The sequence below is a fragment of the Lepisosteus oculatus genome, chromosome 2, assembly GCF_040954835.1.
Source record: "Lepisosteus oculatus isolate fLepOcu1 chromosome 2, fLepOcu1.hap2, whole genome shotgun sequence".
Taxonomy (NCBI): domain Eukaryota; kingdom Metazoa; phylum Chordata; class Actinopteri; order Semionotiformes; family Lepisosteidae; genus Lepisosteus; species Lepisosteus oculatus.
In genome coordinates this window covers 6358128-6374327 of record NC_090697.1, presented here as the reverse complement: position 1 = coordinate 6374327, position 16200 = coordinate 6358128, and the positions used below count along the sequence as shown (strand labels likewise).

The 16200-nt window shown below is 38.9% G+C and overlaps 1 protein-coding gene across 3 annotated transcripts in view; it reads right to left on the bottom strand.

Annotated features, from left to right (window-relative positions):
- Positions 1-1226: 1226 nt before the first annotated feature.
- dse (dermatan sulfate epimerase) overlaps positions 1227-16200 on the bottom strand; it is a 37372-nt gene continuing 22398 nt past the window's right edge. For all 3 annotated transcript variants that reach the window (XM_006626163.3, XM_069196278.1, XM_015355250.2), the window contains 3 exons: positions 15345-15584; positions 9542-9749; positions 1227-8769 (listed from right to left, as the gene is read on the bottom strand). In XM_006626163.3, the coding sequence (XP_006626226.2) occupies positions 7017-8769; positions 9542-9749; positions 15345-15584 (2201 nt within the window). In that variant the 3' untranslated portion in view covers positions 1227-7016. The remainder of the gene's footprint in view (positions 8770-9541; positions 9750-15344; positions 15585-16200) is intronic.

Sequence of the window (16200 nt, the reverse complement as noted above, 5' to 3'; positions counted from 1 at the left end):
CAGCTGCGGAAGAGCTATGACTGCATTGTGCTCTTTCCGATGCCTGGTACAACCCTTGTGTCTTCTTAAAACATTGTTTTGTATACAGCCAATACCAGACAAAATAATGAAAAACATTAATTATGCATAGAATTAAGCTATTATCTCATATCATGAAATTGTGTGTTACCTATTAGTGATTAAACTGTTCATACAACTTATTTTTAGCTTCTACTACTGTAAATAAACCATGTCACAATAACAAATTGAATCCTTTTACTTTAGGAAAACGTGCTGGCTCACTATTGGTCTAATAATGAGAGGACAGAAGATGAACTCGCTGGAAGCACATGGTCTATTGGAAAGGCAAAAAGCAATGAACCGGCTGGGTAGCAGTGAGAAAACATTGAGCAGGTGTGAAGAAGGAGTCCACCTAGGAGAGGTAGTCACAGAGCCTGGTCATTGGTGGAATAGTGACTTGTGGTAGGAGACTTTAGCTAAAAACCACAGCCAGCAGCGCTAGTGCTGGGATTGCGCCACTCATGGGGAAATGGCTCTCTGGATAACCGATTGCCGCTGACTGAAGTCACACTTCAGTGAGTGTGAAATGACTCTTTATACACAAATAATAATCGAGTCATTAAAACAGCATATTTATGAAGCAGTAGTGTAGGGTTGGAACAATATACAGTATGTTCTGCAAATAATGGTGCAGTAATACAGTATAGTCGACTTGCTGCTGGCTGGGGCCTATTGTTGTCTTTTGCTTAAGGAATATCTGAGTACAATGTTCATTTAATACATCAGCCATTTCCATTTCACTGTCCAGAAGTGTACTGTATAAGTCCCTGGAGTACTGTACTTCATCCTTGATGGCTCCTGTGCTGTTGTAGAACTGAAAGAACGTATCTCATCCTTAATTGTAATGTTCCTTTCAATTTCCTACTTGGCTTCTCATTTAATTCCCCAATTACTCCCTCATTAAAGGAATAAAACATCTGTTGTATATCAATTAGAAGAAATAGTTATTAAATAAGCAAGTCGTAACAAAATCGGGCTTGTGGAGCTACTTGAATAGAAAGCCCTTTTATTTCAATGATATTTAACAGCTTCTGGCGAATCGTATGTACTCCAACAAAGTTTTAATAAAAATAGTGGCTGTTTTCTAGAAATATTTTGGTTTTATCAATGGCAGTTTTGGATTATACAAATCAACAAAAGAGGAAGAGAATTCTGACCTTCATGTCTTTAAGTATAATGAGCAGTTCTTTATTGTTGCATTGTAGGTTGAATCGAGTTTTAAAACATTATAATTTAACATTAAGGAAATGACAATTGCAGACTGGACAACAGTTTAGGAATGAAAGCCAACTTAACAAGTAGAATGAAACAATACATCAAACAGAACTTAAAATAACCCTTTTATCAGTCCCAGAGCATAGTTACTTTTAATGCTTAGAGAAGCATTTTTGTTTGCCAATTTGAAAGGTTTCCACCACATATTGTGCACATATTCAAGCCTTCAATAAATGGCCCCGTCTTCAGTCATGAAAATCAAAACTGCATCTAAAACATCGTGAATCATAGAGTGTATTCATGACTATACAGTGAAAATGTATGAGAAGAGCATCTGCAAAAGTAGTGAGTGAAAAAGATTTCCCACTCACTATACACCATTAGAGCATATAATGATGTTTGAAACCAATCCCACACCATATAAATAAATGCTTCAGAAATGACTACAGATTTTACTGTGACATTACATAGTCATTTACAAATTTTCTGTCAAGCAAGTTCAAAGGCTACATATTATATGGATTATATAGTCCATTAAAGCCAGTATTACTGCCTAGTTGCATGATGACAGCAATTGGGTTTACAAGCGATCCATAGTGCTCAAGTGTGTTAATAGATGTAACTCTTGCTTGCTATGCAATTAATCCGTTTTTTTAGGAATTTGGTTATCTTGCCATTGGGTCATTGCATGTGGTATCCAGAGCTTTGTAAGAGTTCTGATGGCTGATGAGCGGACCTTGAATTCTCCTTTCCTGTCAGAAACGATCTCCCTCTCATTCACTGTTCTGTACAATTGCTGAAATGCGATTTACATGTAAACCAACAAACCCATGTGCCTTTCAATGAATGCACACACCATCCTTGTACATGCAAACCTGCCAGCACTCATTTCTTACCTTGCACATGTTATGCCATTTCATACTCAGGAGATGGAAAAATAGGATGTGTAAGCTACCATTTTCTGGTGGCATATCATGATGTCTCTTAAGTTAACTAATAATAAGATTTTGAAAATGCTACATTTCTGAAGTGTCTGGATCAGATACACTCATTCACATACTGTACACAGATTCTCCTTGACGAAATATCCAATACACCAATATTAGAAACTCCATTAAGGTCTAGTACAGTACTTTCCAATACTTTGTTGCATTGTTTAGAGGTGCTCTTAAACAGCTGCTGCTGTAAAATAAATATGGACAACGATGGCATATCTTCAATAGTAGGGCACAAAGCACTCCTAGTAAAATTATTCACATTCCCTTTTCATGATATACAGTAACAGTCATATACTGTTGTATTTGCCCTTATTGAGATTCACTTACTTTTCATAACCTCAGTTTCATAACCTTTCATAACCTACATGGTATCTGGTTCACTACACTTTGTTAAAAGCTTAAAGGCATTTCATGGGATGCATTCAACTCACCAGCCACACTTAACTACTCCTATTTATGGAGAACATAATAAATGCAAATATATAACAGATTTTGTACTTTTTCCTGACAACTCTGAAGATGTTATTCTTCACCTCTGACAGACGTCTAAGCTGTTAATGCTGTAGTTCTGACTCAGCTAACTTGAATTTCTTACCAAGCTTATTTATTCAATAACAGCAGATGATGCAGCTTCTCTGAAGATAAATACCTTATGTGAGTTTGACTGTGATGCCCTGCAAACATCACAGAAATCTAGATGTTCTCTGAAGAACACACCTACATTTTAATTTCATTTTCTCATATAATTAGTGGAGTTCCACAGGGTCTCAACTAATTAATGTATATGATGTCCCATGGGACTGTTCTTTCTAATTCATATCAATTATCTATATTCTTGTATAGGTGGTAAACTAGTCAGTTTTACAGATGTCACTAAAGACTAGTACACACTTTAGAAATGGGAAAGGAAATTACTTAGACAAAGTTTAGGACTGGGCAAATGCTTGGCAAATATGCAGAGGTTTATGTGCAGAACAAAATACATACAGTATGAAAAATAAAAGTATCTCCTTGTGAAAAAGGCTTGGTTGTTTTTGTTGAAACGTTATTTACACATACTAGACAATGTGGGGGAGCTATAACAACGAAATGCTTGGATATATGGTTAAAAGTGTAGAAATTAAATCAAGGGATGTTATGCAAATCTACACAATGCACAAGTAAAATCATATTTTGAATGCTGAGTACAATTGTGGCCATTGTATTACAAAAATACATTGCTGTTCTAAAGTCAGTCCAGAGAATAGCAACCAGATGCAACCCTGAGCTTAAATGAATGGCCTACGCTGAAAGACTAAAAGAACTAAAACATTTTAGTTTTGAACAGAGAGGCATAAGAGGGGACCTGAATCAAGTATTCATAATCTGCAAAGGCACTGACAAAGTAAATTCAACGGTTAAACACAAACCAGAGTATGCAAGTGTTAATAATTGGGATGCATTTAAAACTGAGAGCAAGAGGCACTTCTCCACCCAAATGATTGTGGAATGTGGATCACGGTGCCGAGCCCAATTGCTTAAGCTGGTTTCTGTCAAGAAATTACTCAATGAGATCCTCATGAGTTAAAGGAGTTGGATAGAACACATCTTCTCTTGCTTATGACCTTTCTTATGTTCAAACAAGGTGTGGTGGGTACTATTTTGTAAACATATAATCCTTATAAAATCCTATATAAGGATTTTTTATAACATAATCCTTTTGTATTTTGTAAACATATAATCCTAATAAAATCCTATATAAGGATTTTTTATAACACTAAAGAAAATTGTGCAAGTACAGAAACTATCTGGGTTGTTTCTTAAGTGTTTCTTCATGTTTAGATCAGAAAAATAAATGACAGAACTCATAAACGACGGACCTCAGAAACTGTTCCTAAGACCAGAATTCAAAACCAGTCCCTAAAAACAATTAGAGATTGCTATTTAAAGTTGTAGACTAAGCAAAACTCTACAATAAATGCCGAAAGGATATGAGAGAGAAAACTAACTGGTTTTAGCATGTACACTGAACATAAAAACAAAGCTTCAAGAAAACTATATTCTAGCTTGGCATTATTGATCTTAAAAATGGATACCCCAGTTGAACACCAAGATCTTTGCAGTGGTATGTATGCTGTCTGCCACAAGAGTGCTAAACACTGTTGGTCATACTTCTCTAAATACATAAACTGCTGAGTTACTGTATGAACAGGTTCATACATTTAAAAAGCAAATGGAACAGTGGAGAGCTCAGTTCTGTTACTCCCAAGAAATCACTTGTGACAGAATGTGCATTTCTTCCTCGGTCACAAGACTGTACACGATTTACAGAACCAGAACTAAATAAGAAAATATATTTTAAAAATTACAGAAGAACAAAGGAGGTGACAGCTTTATTTTTCTGAACAGCCTCCTCGCATTGGTAACCTTTCATACATTCCTATACTGAGAGTAAATTTGGAGTGTACTGCAAGGGTTACTATGGATTCAAGGAAGGAGATTAAATAAGCACTCAAAGAGAAAGCCCAGTCTATACAGTATGTAAACAGTGTTGCTAACAATTAGGGGGAACTTTTAATGAGATATTGTAACGAACAGTTCTTTCCGGACCCTATGCGGACGACACAATCCGACGGAGTGGGGAAACACTGGGGAAACGTCATGCAGGAAAACGGGGCAGAAGACAGGGGGGCGTGTCCAAGGTGCGCTGGTGCACGGGGGAGGTGTGGCCGAGGCGAACAATCCCAAAGAGTAATCCATAGAGTATCCAAAAACACACGAGAAAGTCCAAAACCAGGAGATCCATCAAAACACGACGTTAAAACCACGAAGGCCGGGTCGGAACCGGCGGACAGGGAACAGGAACGGTAACAGAGATTAAAACCTTAACGGGACCAGGCGCTTCCAGGTCCCAGACTCGCACGATATGGAAATCAGATGCAGAGCCCGGATGAGCGTCAGCGCCTGGCTTTTAAGGTGGGCTGGGAATAGGGAGCAGGTGCATAGAATACAGTCTTGAGTGAAAGGGCTGGAGCACCCTTAAGGTGCGGGAACTAATATCATGACAGTACGCCCCTCCTTTTCAGGGCGGCTCCGAAGCCCTAAGAAAAAAAAGGGGAAAAAAAAACCCCGATGGAATCCAGGCTGCCAGGGTGCCGTCCGCGGGGTCCAGGTGTAGGCTCTGCATTCTGTAACGAACAGTTCTTTCCGGACCCTATGCGGACGACACAATCCGACGGAGTGGGGAGACACTGGGGAAACGTCATGCAGGAATACGGGGCATAAGACAGGGGGGCGTGTCCAAGGTGCGCTGGTGCACGGGGGAGGTGTGGCCGAGGCGAACAATCCAAAAGAGTAGTCCTTAGGGAATATCCAAAAACACACGAGAAAGTCCAAAACCAGGAGATCCATCAGAGCAAGAATTAAAAAACCACGAAGGCCGGGTCGGAACCGGCGGACGGGGAACAGGAACGGGAACCGAGGTTAAAACCTTAACGGGACCAGACGCTTCTAGGTCCCGGACTCGCACGATATGGAAATCAGATGCAGAGCCCGGATGAGCGTCAGCGCCTGGCTTTTAAGGTGGGCTGGGAATGGGAAACAGGTGCAGAGAATGAAGTCTTAAGTGAAAGGGCTGGAGCACCCTTAAGGATGGGGAACTAATATCGTGACAGATATGTTTTGCTGGTTAACACACTCTCATACCAATCATGTCTCTTCAGGTTATTTGTACTTCATATGGTTTCCATGTGGTCTCAGACCATCAGTACACACATTTATCTAAACTTTGCAATTTCAATCCGCAATGCTTAACAACTGTTGGAATGAAACAAACGTATTTGCACAAGGAAATACATGTTTTCCAAAGTCAGGGGGCTGTACTTTTCATTTTAAGGTACAGTCCATATTTGGCGATTCACCTGGTTGTCCATGAACAACGTGGTTTTCCTTCAGGATGGCAATATGAAAAGGGATGGATAGATTTAGTGGAGACTGCACAGTGGCATGACAGTTAGCACTTCTGTCCAACAGCTCTGTCCTGGATTCCATTTTCACATGGGGAACCATCTGTGTGAGGTTTTCCTGCCTGTTTCACTCATGTTTGTCTAGTTTTGTTCCTGGTGCTCAGGGTCCTTCCCACCTTCTAAAGACATACTGGCTAGCTTAACTGGTATCTCTAAATTGCCCCAGTGTGGGCACGTCTGTCTTGCAAAGGACTAGTCTCATGCAGAGTATAGTCCTGCCTTGTGCTCAGTGTTTGCCAGCATATAGGCTTCAGCTCAGGCAGAAGAGAGGCTTGAAGGACATGCATTTAGGGAGAGGTAAAAATCTAAAATGTACTTAGTGTGCAGTATGTGCAACACCCTGGGGCTTATTACCATCCCACAACACTTTGTTTCACATTCTAAAAAAATAACATTCATGTAAGGAAACATTTCATAATTGTCTTTAATTTCAATGATTATAAAATACTCCCAGCAAAAATATTCTCAGTTTAAAAATCTGTACAATTCGGTATTGTTCAAAAAATAACAATAATGACTTAATATCTCTGCAATGTTTACTCTGTCTGCATTTTAGTGGCACGATTCCAGAGATAATTTGAAAACCAATGGTAATCTCTCACATCTGTCTCTGTTAGGAATATACTCTTCCAGATGAGGCTTAAGGCTCAGACTGTGTTACCGATAACATTTTCAGTCATTGTGAATAATTACATTCCAGTGGGTTTGTATAACATTAGTCCATTGAAATATGGCGATGTCAGCACTGTGCTCTTGAACATGAGGAATATAAACACAGCAGGATAAAGCTGTCAACAAGGACAATGCCATAGAAACACCTCTTAGTGTGCAGACCTTGCGTTTTTTGAAATCGAGTCAGCAGTAAAGCCAACAAGAAGAAAAAAGTAGCAGTATTTAAAATGAGGAACAGTCTTATATAGGATGCAGAGATTAAAGGGTCAGTACTTCTGTCAGTAGAAACCATAGGAAGTTCCTTGTATTTCCGTTGTTTAAAAATGCCACTTTTCCTGCCTTTGGGAAGCCGAAGGTCGCTGTAGTCCAGAAAGGCCCTGGCATCCCCATCTGCTTCCTCAATGTCTTCATCATACACGCGCTTCATGGCCTTTTGCCGTTCCTTCTTTTCATTGACCTCAATCTGAGCAAAAATATCTGGGAGTCCATCTGAAAGCTTGTCAGCGAGAGCTCCTTTCTTGGAGTTTTTGTTCCTGTTTTGCTTCTTTTTGAGGGTGAACATTTTCTCGATGATTTCCTCCGTCTTCTTCTGGTCTGAGAAATCTAGGAGGCGCTCGGCCGTCTTCCTGAAGTTATCAGTGTTGAGCACGCGAGCCAGGATCTGTTTCTGCAGCTGCTGGAAGACGGGCTTAGCATGCTGGAGGTTGTCCTCCACGAAGTTTGCGTAGTTGTTGACCTCAGCCGGCGAGCTCTCCTTGAGCCCTGAGGCTTTCTCAAAGACAACCTTCTCGTGGTCAGCCAGCACCATGGCAAAAAGAGGTTTGCTTGTGACTTCCCCCGTGAGGAGGTAGACTGTATACGTGTGTTCACTAGTGGCTAAGTAAATATCTACTCTCTGGGCATCACTACGGATACTGAAACTCTGGACATCCATATCAGGACCAAAGAAAATGAATACTCCCCTGGAATTTGGGTTCCTCAGTGGGAGAGTCACATTCACATAGTTAGACCCATTATAAGGATACCCACGAGGATAGTTTCTGTATCCTAGAACCCCTTTATCACTGTATCCCGTATCATCCATCCAGAACATTTTATATAATCCATCTCTGTGTCTAATAAATGCTCCATGTACACCATCTTTCACAGTCTCCTCAAAAGGCAAGTCAGTATTATGGAAATAGCTACTCATTAGCCCTACTGGGCTGTCGCTCTCCAAATGAACGTGGTCTACCAAGAGTAAGAGCTGAGGTTGCAGAAGGAGCAAGTTCCTTTGGAAGCTCTTTATCTTCAGGCCAGGACTGTAGGCACCCTTTCCCTCCCCTCGAATGAATACCATCCCGTTCCTTTCCAGAGCTGCCACTACCTTGCCCTGGCAGTCTGCAGCTGCCCCTTGTTTATATTTCAGCCACTTCGACGTACAGGCTTCTGTTACCTGCCCTTCCCAAGGGGCAAAGCAGCTGTCAGAAGCCGCAGGGGAGAACATAACGACGTTGTTCAGGAAAGTGTACTTTGGTCCGTATAGTGCTTCCGTAATGAAAGGTACACCGTTGGGTGCGAATGTAAAGGAGTTTTGGTCAGGATGCTCATGGCCAGCATTGAAGTTTCTCCACCCTTTTATCCAATCTTTGTACTTATTCCTGTGCACGATGTCAAATATGGCACGGCCTCCCAGTTTTCCCGATTTGAAGGAGAGGAATGTTCTGTTGATCCCTGCTGGTAATGCACTACCGTAGGTGACCACTCCCCAGTCCTCAAAATAATGCAGTCTGGGTTTCCCAAAGTCTGCAGGAGCTGTAGAGGTCAGATTTGGATTATACCTGCATGATCAAAAGGGAAAACATGGGAGGACTTAAGACTTTTTAATAGAGAAACAACACATAAGACAACATACAGTACATAGATTTTTTTTTCCCCAAAGGAAAAACAATAAAAAAATATTTTGGGATTAATATTACATGTGCAACCGTTTAAATTGACATTTTTTTATTAATCAAAATTTTGGGAAAAAAAGCTGCATAAAATAACTTAAGAAGGAATTGTTCATGGAAAATACAACGACTTATTAAAGGACCAATGAAATCCTGTTCACTGGGTGAGATGCTGGGATTGAATTCCCTTTGGCATGTTCAGCAATAAAGAAAATCTATAACCAAAAAATACTGCTCAGATCCCTTTACTCTTTACACGATTATACTTGTATTCACAGGCATGCCTTTTGTGAGAAAAAGCTGAGGAAAATCTATCAACGACTCCATTAAACTCTAAAAACAAATTAAGGACTTTGAGCAAACAATTGCAAAATTTGTGTCATAAAAATTACACTTAATTCAGCTAAGCTTCCTGACAGAAAAAAAAAACACAAAAAGTAACTGGCGTTTACTGGTTTTACATTTTAGGACTTCCATTTCTATTCCAATTTTATGGATTTGATACACATGTAATTTTACAGTCTACTGAATGACGATGTATTTCTGCTTTCAATGTTACGCTTAATTTGAAATGTATAACACACAACAAATGTGCTTCTTCACTGCCTGCCTGTTGGAGCAGTGACTGAGAGCTTCTGTCCCAGCTGTAGTGGAAGCTCACCAGATGAATTCTGTGTGAAGAGTGCACCACCTCTGTCCCTTCCCTGCCTGCCCGGGCCCGTCCACAACCCTGTTCTTACGGATCATCTCTGCAAGCCAGTTGCCACTGCCATTGCGCATGACATAGCTGTCCAGGAAAACCAGCTGGCTCTCTGGGCCATAGAACCAGTTGTAGTTGGAGTCTGCAATAGCCACACTTCTTTGAAACCCTGGTGAGACAGAAAAGATAAGAAACAAATGACACTGATTTTTAATAATACAGGTACTGTAATGTCCCTCGGTAAGGTGGATCAGTCAATACAGTCAATTGCAACATACTGTATTTTAAATCAATTGTATATAACTAATATAAATACAGCTAAATGTTAAATATTAAAAGCAAAAATGCACATTAAGAGATACAACATAACTGCTGTATGATCTAATCCACTATGTTAGTGCTGGCTTACACACTCTAAAGCTTCACACTGCTACTGTATGTTTGCTATGATGGGGTATCAATTTTTGTTTTCATCTCAGAGTGCTTCCATTGATATTCATTGGAAGCATTTGCTCAGGCAGATTTTAGCTCCACACTTGCCTTTGTCCCGTCCTTGAGGAATTCACAATGGCCAGACTCTAGATGGCCAGGCAATTGACTAAACCCATTTCTGACAGATGATTAAATCAGCCTTCTTGGGAAAGGTATGAAAAATAAAAATATAATTGTATTAATAAAACTTATTTATAACATTGTATAATTTTAACCTTTATTATATTCAGTTTTTAAATAGTTTTTAATCCCCACACTGAGTGCACTGAGATTAGCTAAAAATAAAAGCATTGGTCACTCTCCCTCAAGAATAGTTTAATGGTAAATTAATACAATCTTTGCAATCTCAACTAGCAATTTCTTCTGAACTAAACCCAGTTGGACGTTTCTTAGAACTCATTCTATCCTTGTTATATTAAATCCTGCTTAATTCTTACCATGTGGGACTTTTACGTTCATGGTGTTCTGTTCTTTTTCTCTGTGTTCTTTTTCTCTCTAAATATTGCTCATGGACCAGAAGTGAAGCATAAGAAATACTTTTTCCAAAACCATTCCAGGATCACAGTGGCTAGGATTGCACAATTATAAACAGCAGTTCCAGTGGGTTGTTCCAATACATCACACCACAGTATTTGTACAGAAAAAACACGCAAATGTGAGGGCCAAAAGGAACAACATTCAAAATATTATGTCCATGGCATGAAGTGTCAAGCCCTTTCTCTAAACATCAAGCATGCGCGTTGTTATTTCTTTCTTGGAACCTGTCCAATAGTGAGGTAAGGTTGCTTCTCTTCTGCCTTCCCTTAGAGATTTATCAGAAGGTCATTTGGAGGTTAGCCACAAGCAGGCCATGGGGTCAGTTCTTGGTGTTTAACAGCCTGCTTTTAACAGTCAGTATATTGTGGCAAAGCAGCAGACACATTCTGAGTCTGCACTTCTAATTACAGTAAAAGCTGTGTTTCCCAAGTCACAATACCAGCTTTCTCTAGCTCACAAACATTAGGACCAAATTGTCATGTACAGGTCTGTAGGATCAACAGAGGAGAACGTTATTATGATTATTTTTTTCTCGATTTAGAATCTGTTTTGCTCAGTATTGAGATGGTGAAACTATGGATTTTAAATGGGATCTCCTTTCACTACATTTTGTGGCAAAACAATTACTGATAACAGTATTGCTGTGATGCTCAAGCATATCACACATTTATTTTTTAAAACCATCCACATGTAGATTCTATTTTGTCAACTCTGTCACTGGTGTAGTGGTTATTTGAAATCTTCTGTACATACAGTTTTTATTCTGATGTCTGTGTAAACCAGCTCTAACAGGGAAATAATTATCTTTATAAATGTATTGTACCCTACATAAGCAATTGATATTAATGGGGGGAAATTTAAGAGCTGATTTTTTAAATGTACAGTATAAGCATGTTTTTATCAATATTGTTTCTGGAAGATTAAGGTCTTATAAAATGTATCATATAACCTATAACTGTTATTAATTTTATTCTGTTAGAAAACCATGACATATTTTAGCTTGAAAGATCTGCATATGGCTTAGTTGTGCCAGACTTTTACATTTTATTTTACTCTTTTGGTACTTTGAGCACTCTTTGGTTAAATCCTGTCACTCCTGTAACTTGGCATCCATTTGGGCAAGAGTCTGATCTTCCAATTACATCTGGATCCATGGTTACAGGCAGTACTTTACTATCACTTGGCATTTAATAGAAAGATTCACAAGACAAGACATGGCATGCTGACTCCTGTTTTCCATAATCATAAACCATAATCATAATTCATATTCAAGATGAAATATTTAATAAGGATGGTCTTCGCTCTTTTCAAGACTGCAGTCCTGCAGTCAGTTCCACTTTCATTTTTAACGTATGTCTCTGTTCTGCAGTGCATGACTTGAATCCAGAATAGTTAGTAAACTAGATTTTAAATTATACTAAATTATGATAATCAAACACCGTAGAAGCTGCAGAAACAATTAGAAATGATTAATATAAAATTCTTGACTGGGCAAACACCCAATTAATGACATTAAATTGAAATTGAAATTGAAATTGAATTGAAAGTTCAGGGCATTGAATCCAGGTACTAAAATATTAATTATAAATACGAAATGGGAACTCCTGAGCTTGAAAAGGTGACTTACTGTATGAAAGACTTAGGTGTTTATATTGACAAGCCATTTACATCTTCTAGAAATGAGAATAATCAATTCAAAGGAAAACAAAGTGTTAGGATATATAGTTAACGGTAGAATTGAAATCGAGTGATGTTATCTTCAAATTGTATAATGTCCTAGGTAGACCTAATTTAGGATACTATTGACAACTTTGATCACGACATTATTGAAAAGATATTGCTGCTCTGGGATCCATGCAGAGAACAGCAACTAGAAGCCGTTCTGGACTTAAGGTAATGTCCTACACTGACAGGCTGAAGGTATTGAGACCTTTTTTTCTGAACAGCGAAGACTACGAGGGGACCTGACACAAGTAGTCAAAATTCTCAAGGGCACTGACAAAGGCCACCCAAAGGACTTCCTCAGAACAAACAGTGAAATATAAACCAGATGTCAGAAAACAACACTATGTAGAAGTGCAATTAATACCAAGAACAGGAGGCACTTCTTTTCTCAAAGGATATGGAAACAGTTCCCCATCCATGTTGTAGGAACCAGGATTCTTGCAAGAAATAACTGGAGAAGATCGTTGGATCAATTAACTACTAACAACCAAGCAAGTTGGATGGGCTGAATGACCTTCTCTCGTTTGTAACCTTTCTAACATTCTTATAGTAACCCTTGGTGAGCAATGTTGTGCAACACCCAATCCATAATCAGCTGGGTGTCAAGGATAAAACAAAGGTATTAGCTTCCTCTATATACCTGTATATTTTTGTATTAAGAGGCTTCATACAAATCACTAGCAGCTGCTAATGTTTGGAATGGGGATGTGAATGTGACGGAACATTATCTTGGAATATTACCTGGGACAGTATATAAACTTGGCTTTCAAAAGTCTTCATCATTCACTTAATCTTACTTCAGAGAGTGTATGTGGATCGTTCTTGTTGCTATCATTTGAGGCTTGTCCCTTTTACCGGGAGGTATCTTTTTACCTATTTGGAAGTGTCCTGATGTAGTTACGTTTTGCACGACTTGTTTCTTCGTCTTTGTCCAATTGTTTAAACAAATATAATCCTACAAACATATTAAATGTTACTTACACTCTTGACATCTCACAGCACAGAAACAAATAGATCTAAAGCATGGAGTAAGCTACCAAGCCAAGCTGCTGAAGTCAATACCCTGACTTCCTTCAGGACACAGCTGGATGAGATTCTCTGATCGATTTGCTGCCCACTGCCAAATGAGCTGGATGAGCTGAGTGACTTTATTTTTGTTTGTACAGTGTCCTGACAGACGTTCAAAAGACATTATCATAGTGTTGGAGTTTCCATACTGGCCTTATTCAAATGAAGCTCTCGGCTGCTGGGACACGTGGTTGCTGATGTACTCCAGTTCTTATTACACAGTATTTCTGCAACAGTGATCTGCTTTTATTTTAGGGGTCCTAGGAATAGCAAACTCAGAGAGGAATGCCTCTTGTTGTGGGAGGACCTGAGGGGGAAAGGGTTTCTGTGGTAGTGCTCTTATTTGTTTTGTTTTGTTTTTTAAATCATAACAATTTGTTCACAGAAAATTGGATTAAGTTTGCTTTCTAATGAACAAATAAAGAAAAAACAATAGTCCAGTGTAACTATTTTAGTATTTTAATATTATGAGCATGTACATTTTGCAAACATATAGATTATTATTACACCTTATAATTAGCAAAAACGCAAGTAAACTCATTTGGTCAATTTTTTGGGGTGTGTGTGGGGGGGTGTTTTCCTTTCCTTTTTACCTTCACATTAAAACACTGTCTAACTGCTGCTTTTTTTTTCTTTGTTTCTTAAAGTTCTCCTGCTATTTATAAGTCCTTGCCACACAATAAAGGGCAGCAGCTACAGCAGAGTGGGCTGGAGAGCAAAGGGATTTTCTGCATACTGCATATTCCTTCTCAAAAATGTTTCGAACTGTCAGACGTTGCCTTACACTGTATTGGAACCTGTTAAAACCAAATAACTGCAAGACAGATGTACCTAACGTTTCCTCAATTTTCAAAATATAAAAATGTTCAATCATAGGAAAAGCATCTTCTGGTATCCTGAAATACATTTTAACTATGCAATGCTAACTGCGGTTTATTTGTTGTATACAATTCAATCTATACAACAGATTTCATCTCCGATGTTTTATAATATATTATATGTTATATGTTTTATAAGATTAACTATAATATGATTTTACACCTTGGTGGTGTAATAAATGTCATTAAATTCCCCTAAGTCTTAGGGAATTACTATTACAATAATTAGGCAAAATTATTGCGGCATTTACTTTCAATAACACCAGCAACTGAGAACATATTAGCTATGCTTGAAGTTCAATATTTGCGATTACCATGCACTGGCATCTAAATGCTAAAGAAGTAAGCAGTTACATTTACTTCAAGACAAATCCAGTGATTGAAAATGTAGGGAGGATTAAGTCCAATTAATGGAATATGACCTACTTGAATAGCTTTATCACTATAATTTTAATAATATTCAGATAAAAAGTGTATCGCACCCCTGCTCATTATTTAGCACTTAGAATGAGGCAGGGAACTTCTGTTTTTAATTCAGTGGGATTGTTGGAAAACACTGTGCTGACCGAAAAACGAAGGAAAGCACATGTATTATGTTATAATTAACAGGCTCTAACAGGCTTCTCCCTCAATTAAAACAATACCTAAAAGTTTAAAAGCCGAACATATTCTGATATCCACTTAAGATGCCCAATCTGCACAACCACCACTGTGCAAAATAACCAGTATTATCTCATTTCCTGCACAATCAGAAAGGTTAAGTGTTGCCTGTTGTCACTGGAGATGCCTAAACTGTAGAAAGCAAAGACTTGAGGCATGTTTAAGTACTAAATTCTTCATGTTATTAAAGGAATTTCAAGCATATTTGAATACAAATTAAAATCAAGTAAAGTCTGATTAACATCTAACAACTGCACTCAAGGACGATGGATTAGGGGAACAAATGAGCAATCATGCAGATCAGTATCACTGCAGGTAGTAGGTTTGCCACTCAGAAACACCTGACAAACCATCCCAGAGGAAAATAAAAATAGGAGAGAGATAATAACAATAAGGTGTTTTACCTGGCAAAATAGTTCTGTATAGGAAGGCGAAATGTTGCTTGAGCCAAGGGTGATGAAAGTGACCGATTCCAAAATGCCTCTGTACAAGGAACATGTACTGAAAAAGGGATCTACTGGTGTACGTCCCATAGGCCACCCCCTCATACAAGGATCCATCGGTGATGTCCTGCAGCATAACCAGGGACTTTTCCATGATCGCCAGGACCTGCTTCGTCCACAGGTAGGCTTCCTGCAGGTAACCTGCGACAGGGAAAAATAATCTTGGTCACTTTGTGCGATCTACTGTCTTCTTAATAAATTGGTGTAGTGTTGTGTGGGCAACACATCAGGGGAAGCTCCCAAGAGTGTATTACCCTTCACCCCGAAGCGCTCCGGAGAGCTGCAGAGCCACACTCGTCCCCAGGCCCCTTCTCACATTTTGTCTTTCCCAGCCCACACTTTGGCTCCACAGCCAAAATGTTTTTGTTATTTTTGTTTTGCCGAGTGGAATTACCAGGTACTGACTTGTTCCACTTTTTTTATATTAGTCGCACTTAATGCCCAGAACTACAACAGCAGATACAATTCTAAGACTCAACGTAGTAACCACTCAGATGGTGGGTAATTTTATTAAGTGGGGAATTTCTGACATTTGAAACATCCTCATATTATTAGGCTGCATCAACTTTTAACACTAATTGAGCAACAACACTGGGGCATATCTGACTACACGTGAATTTTTGCTTTTAATGTTAAGCAAATTATCTCCAATATCCTCTAATTGCAACCATTGAGTTTGTTGGAACAGCAGTGAAATTATTTTCTGATAAAGCAACAGATGAATAAGGTACTGTTCACCGCAAGACTTTATAAACAG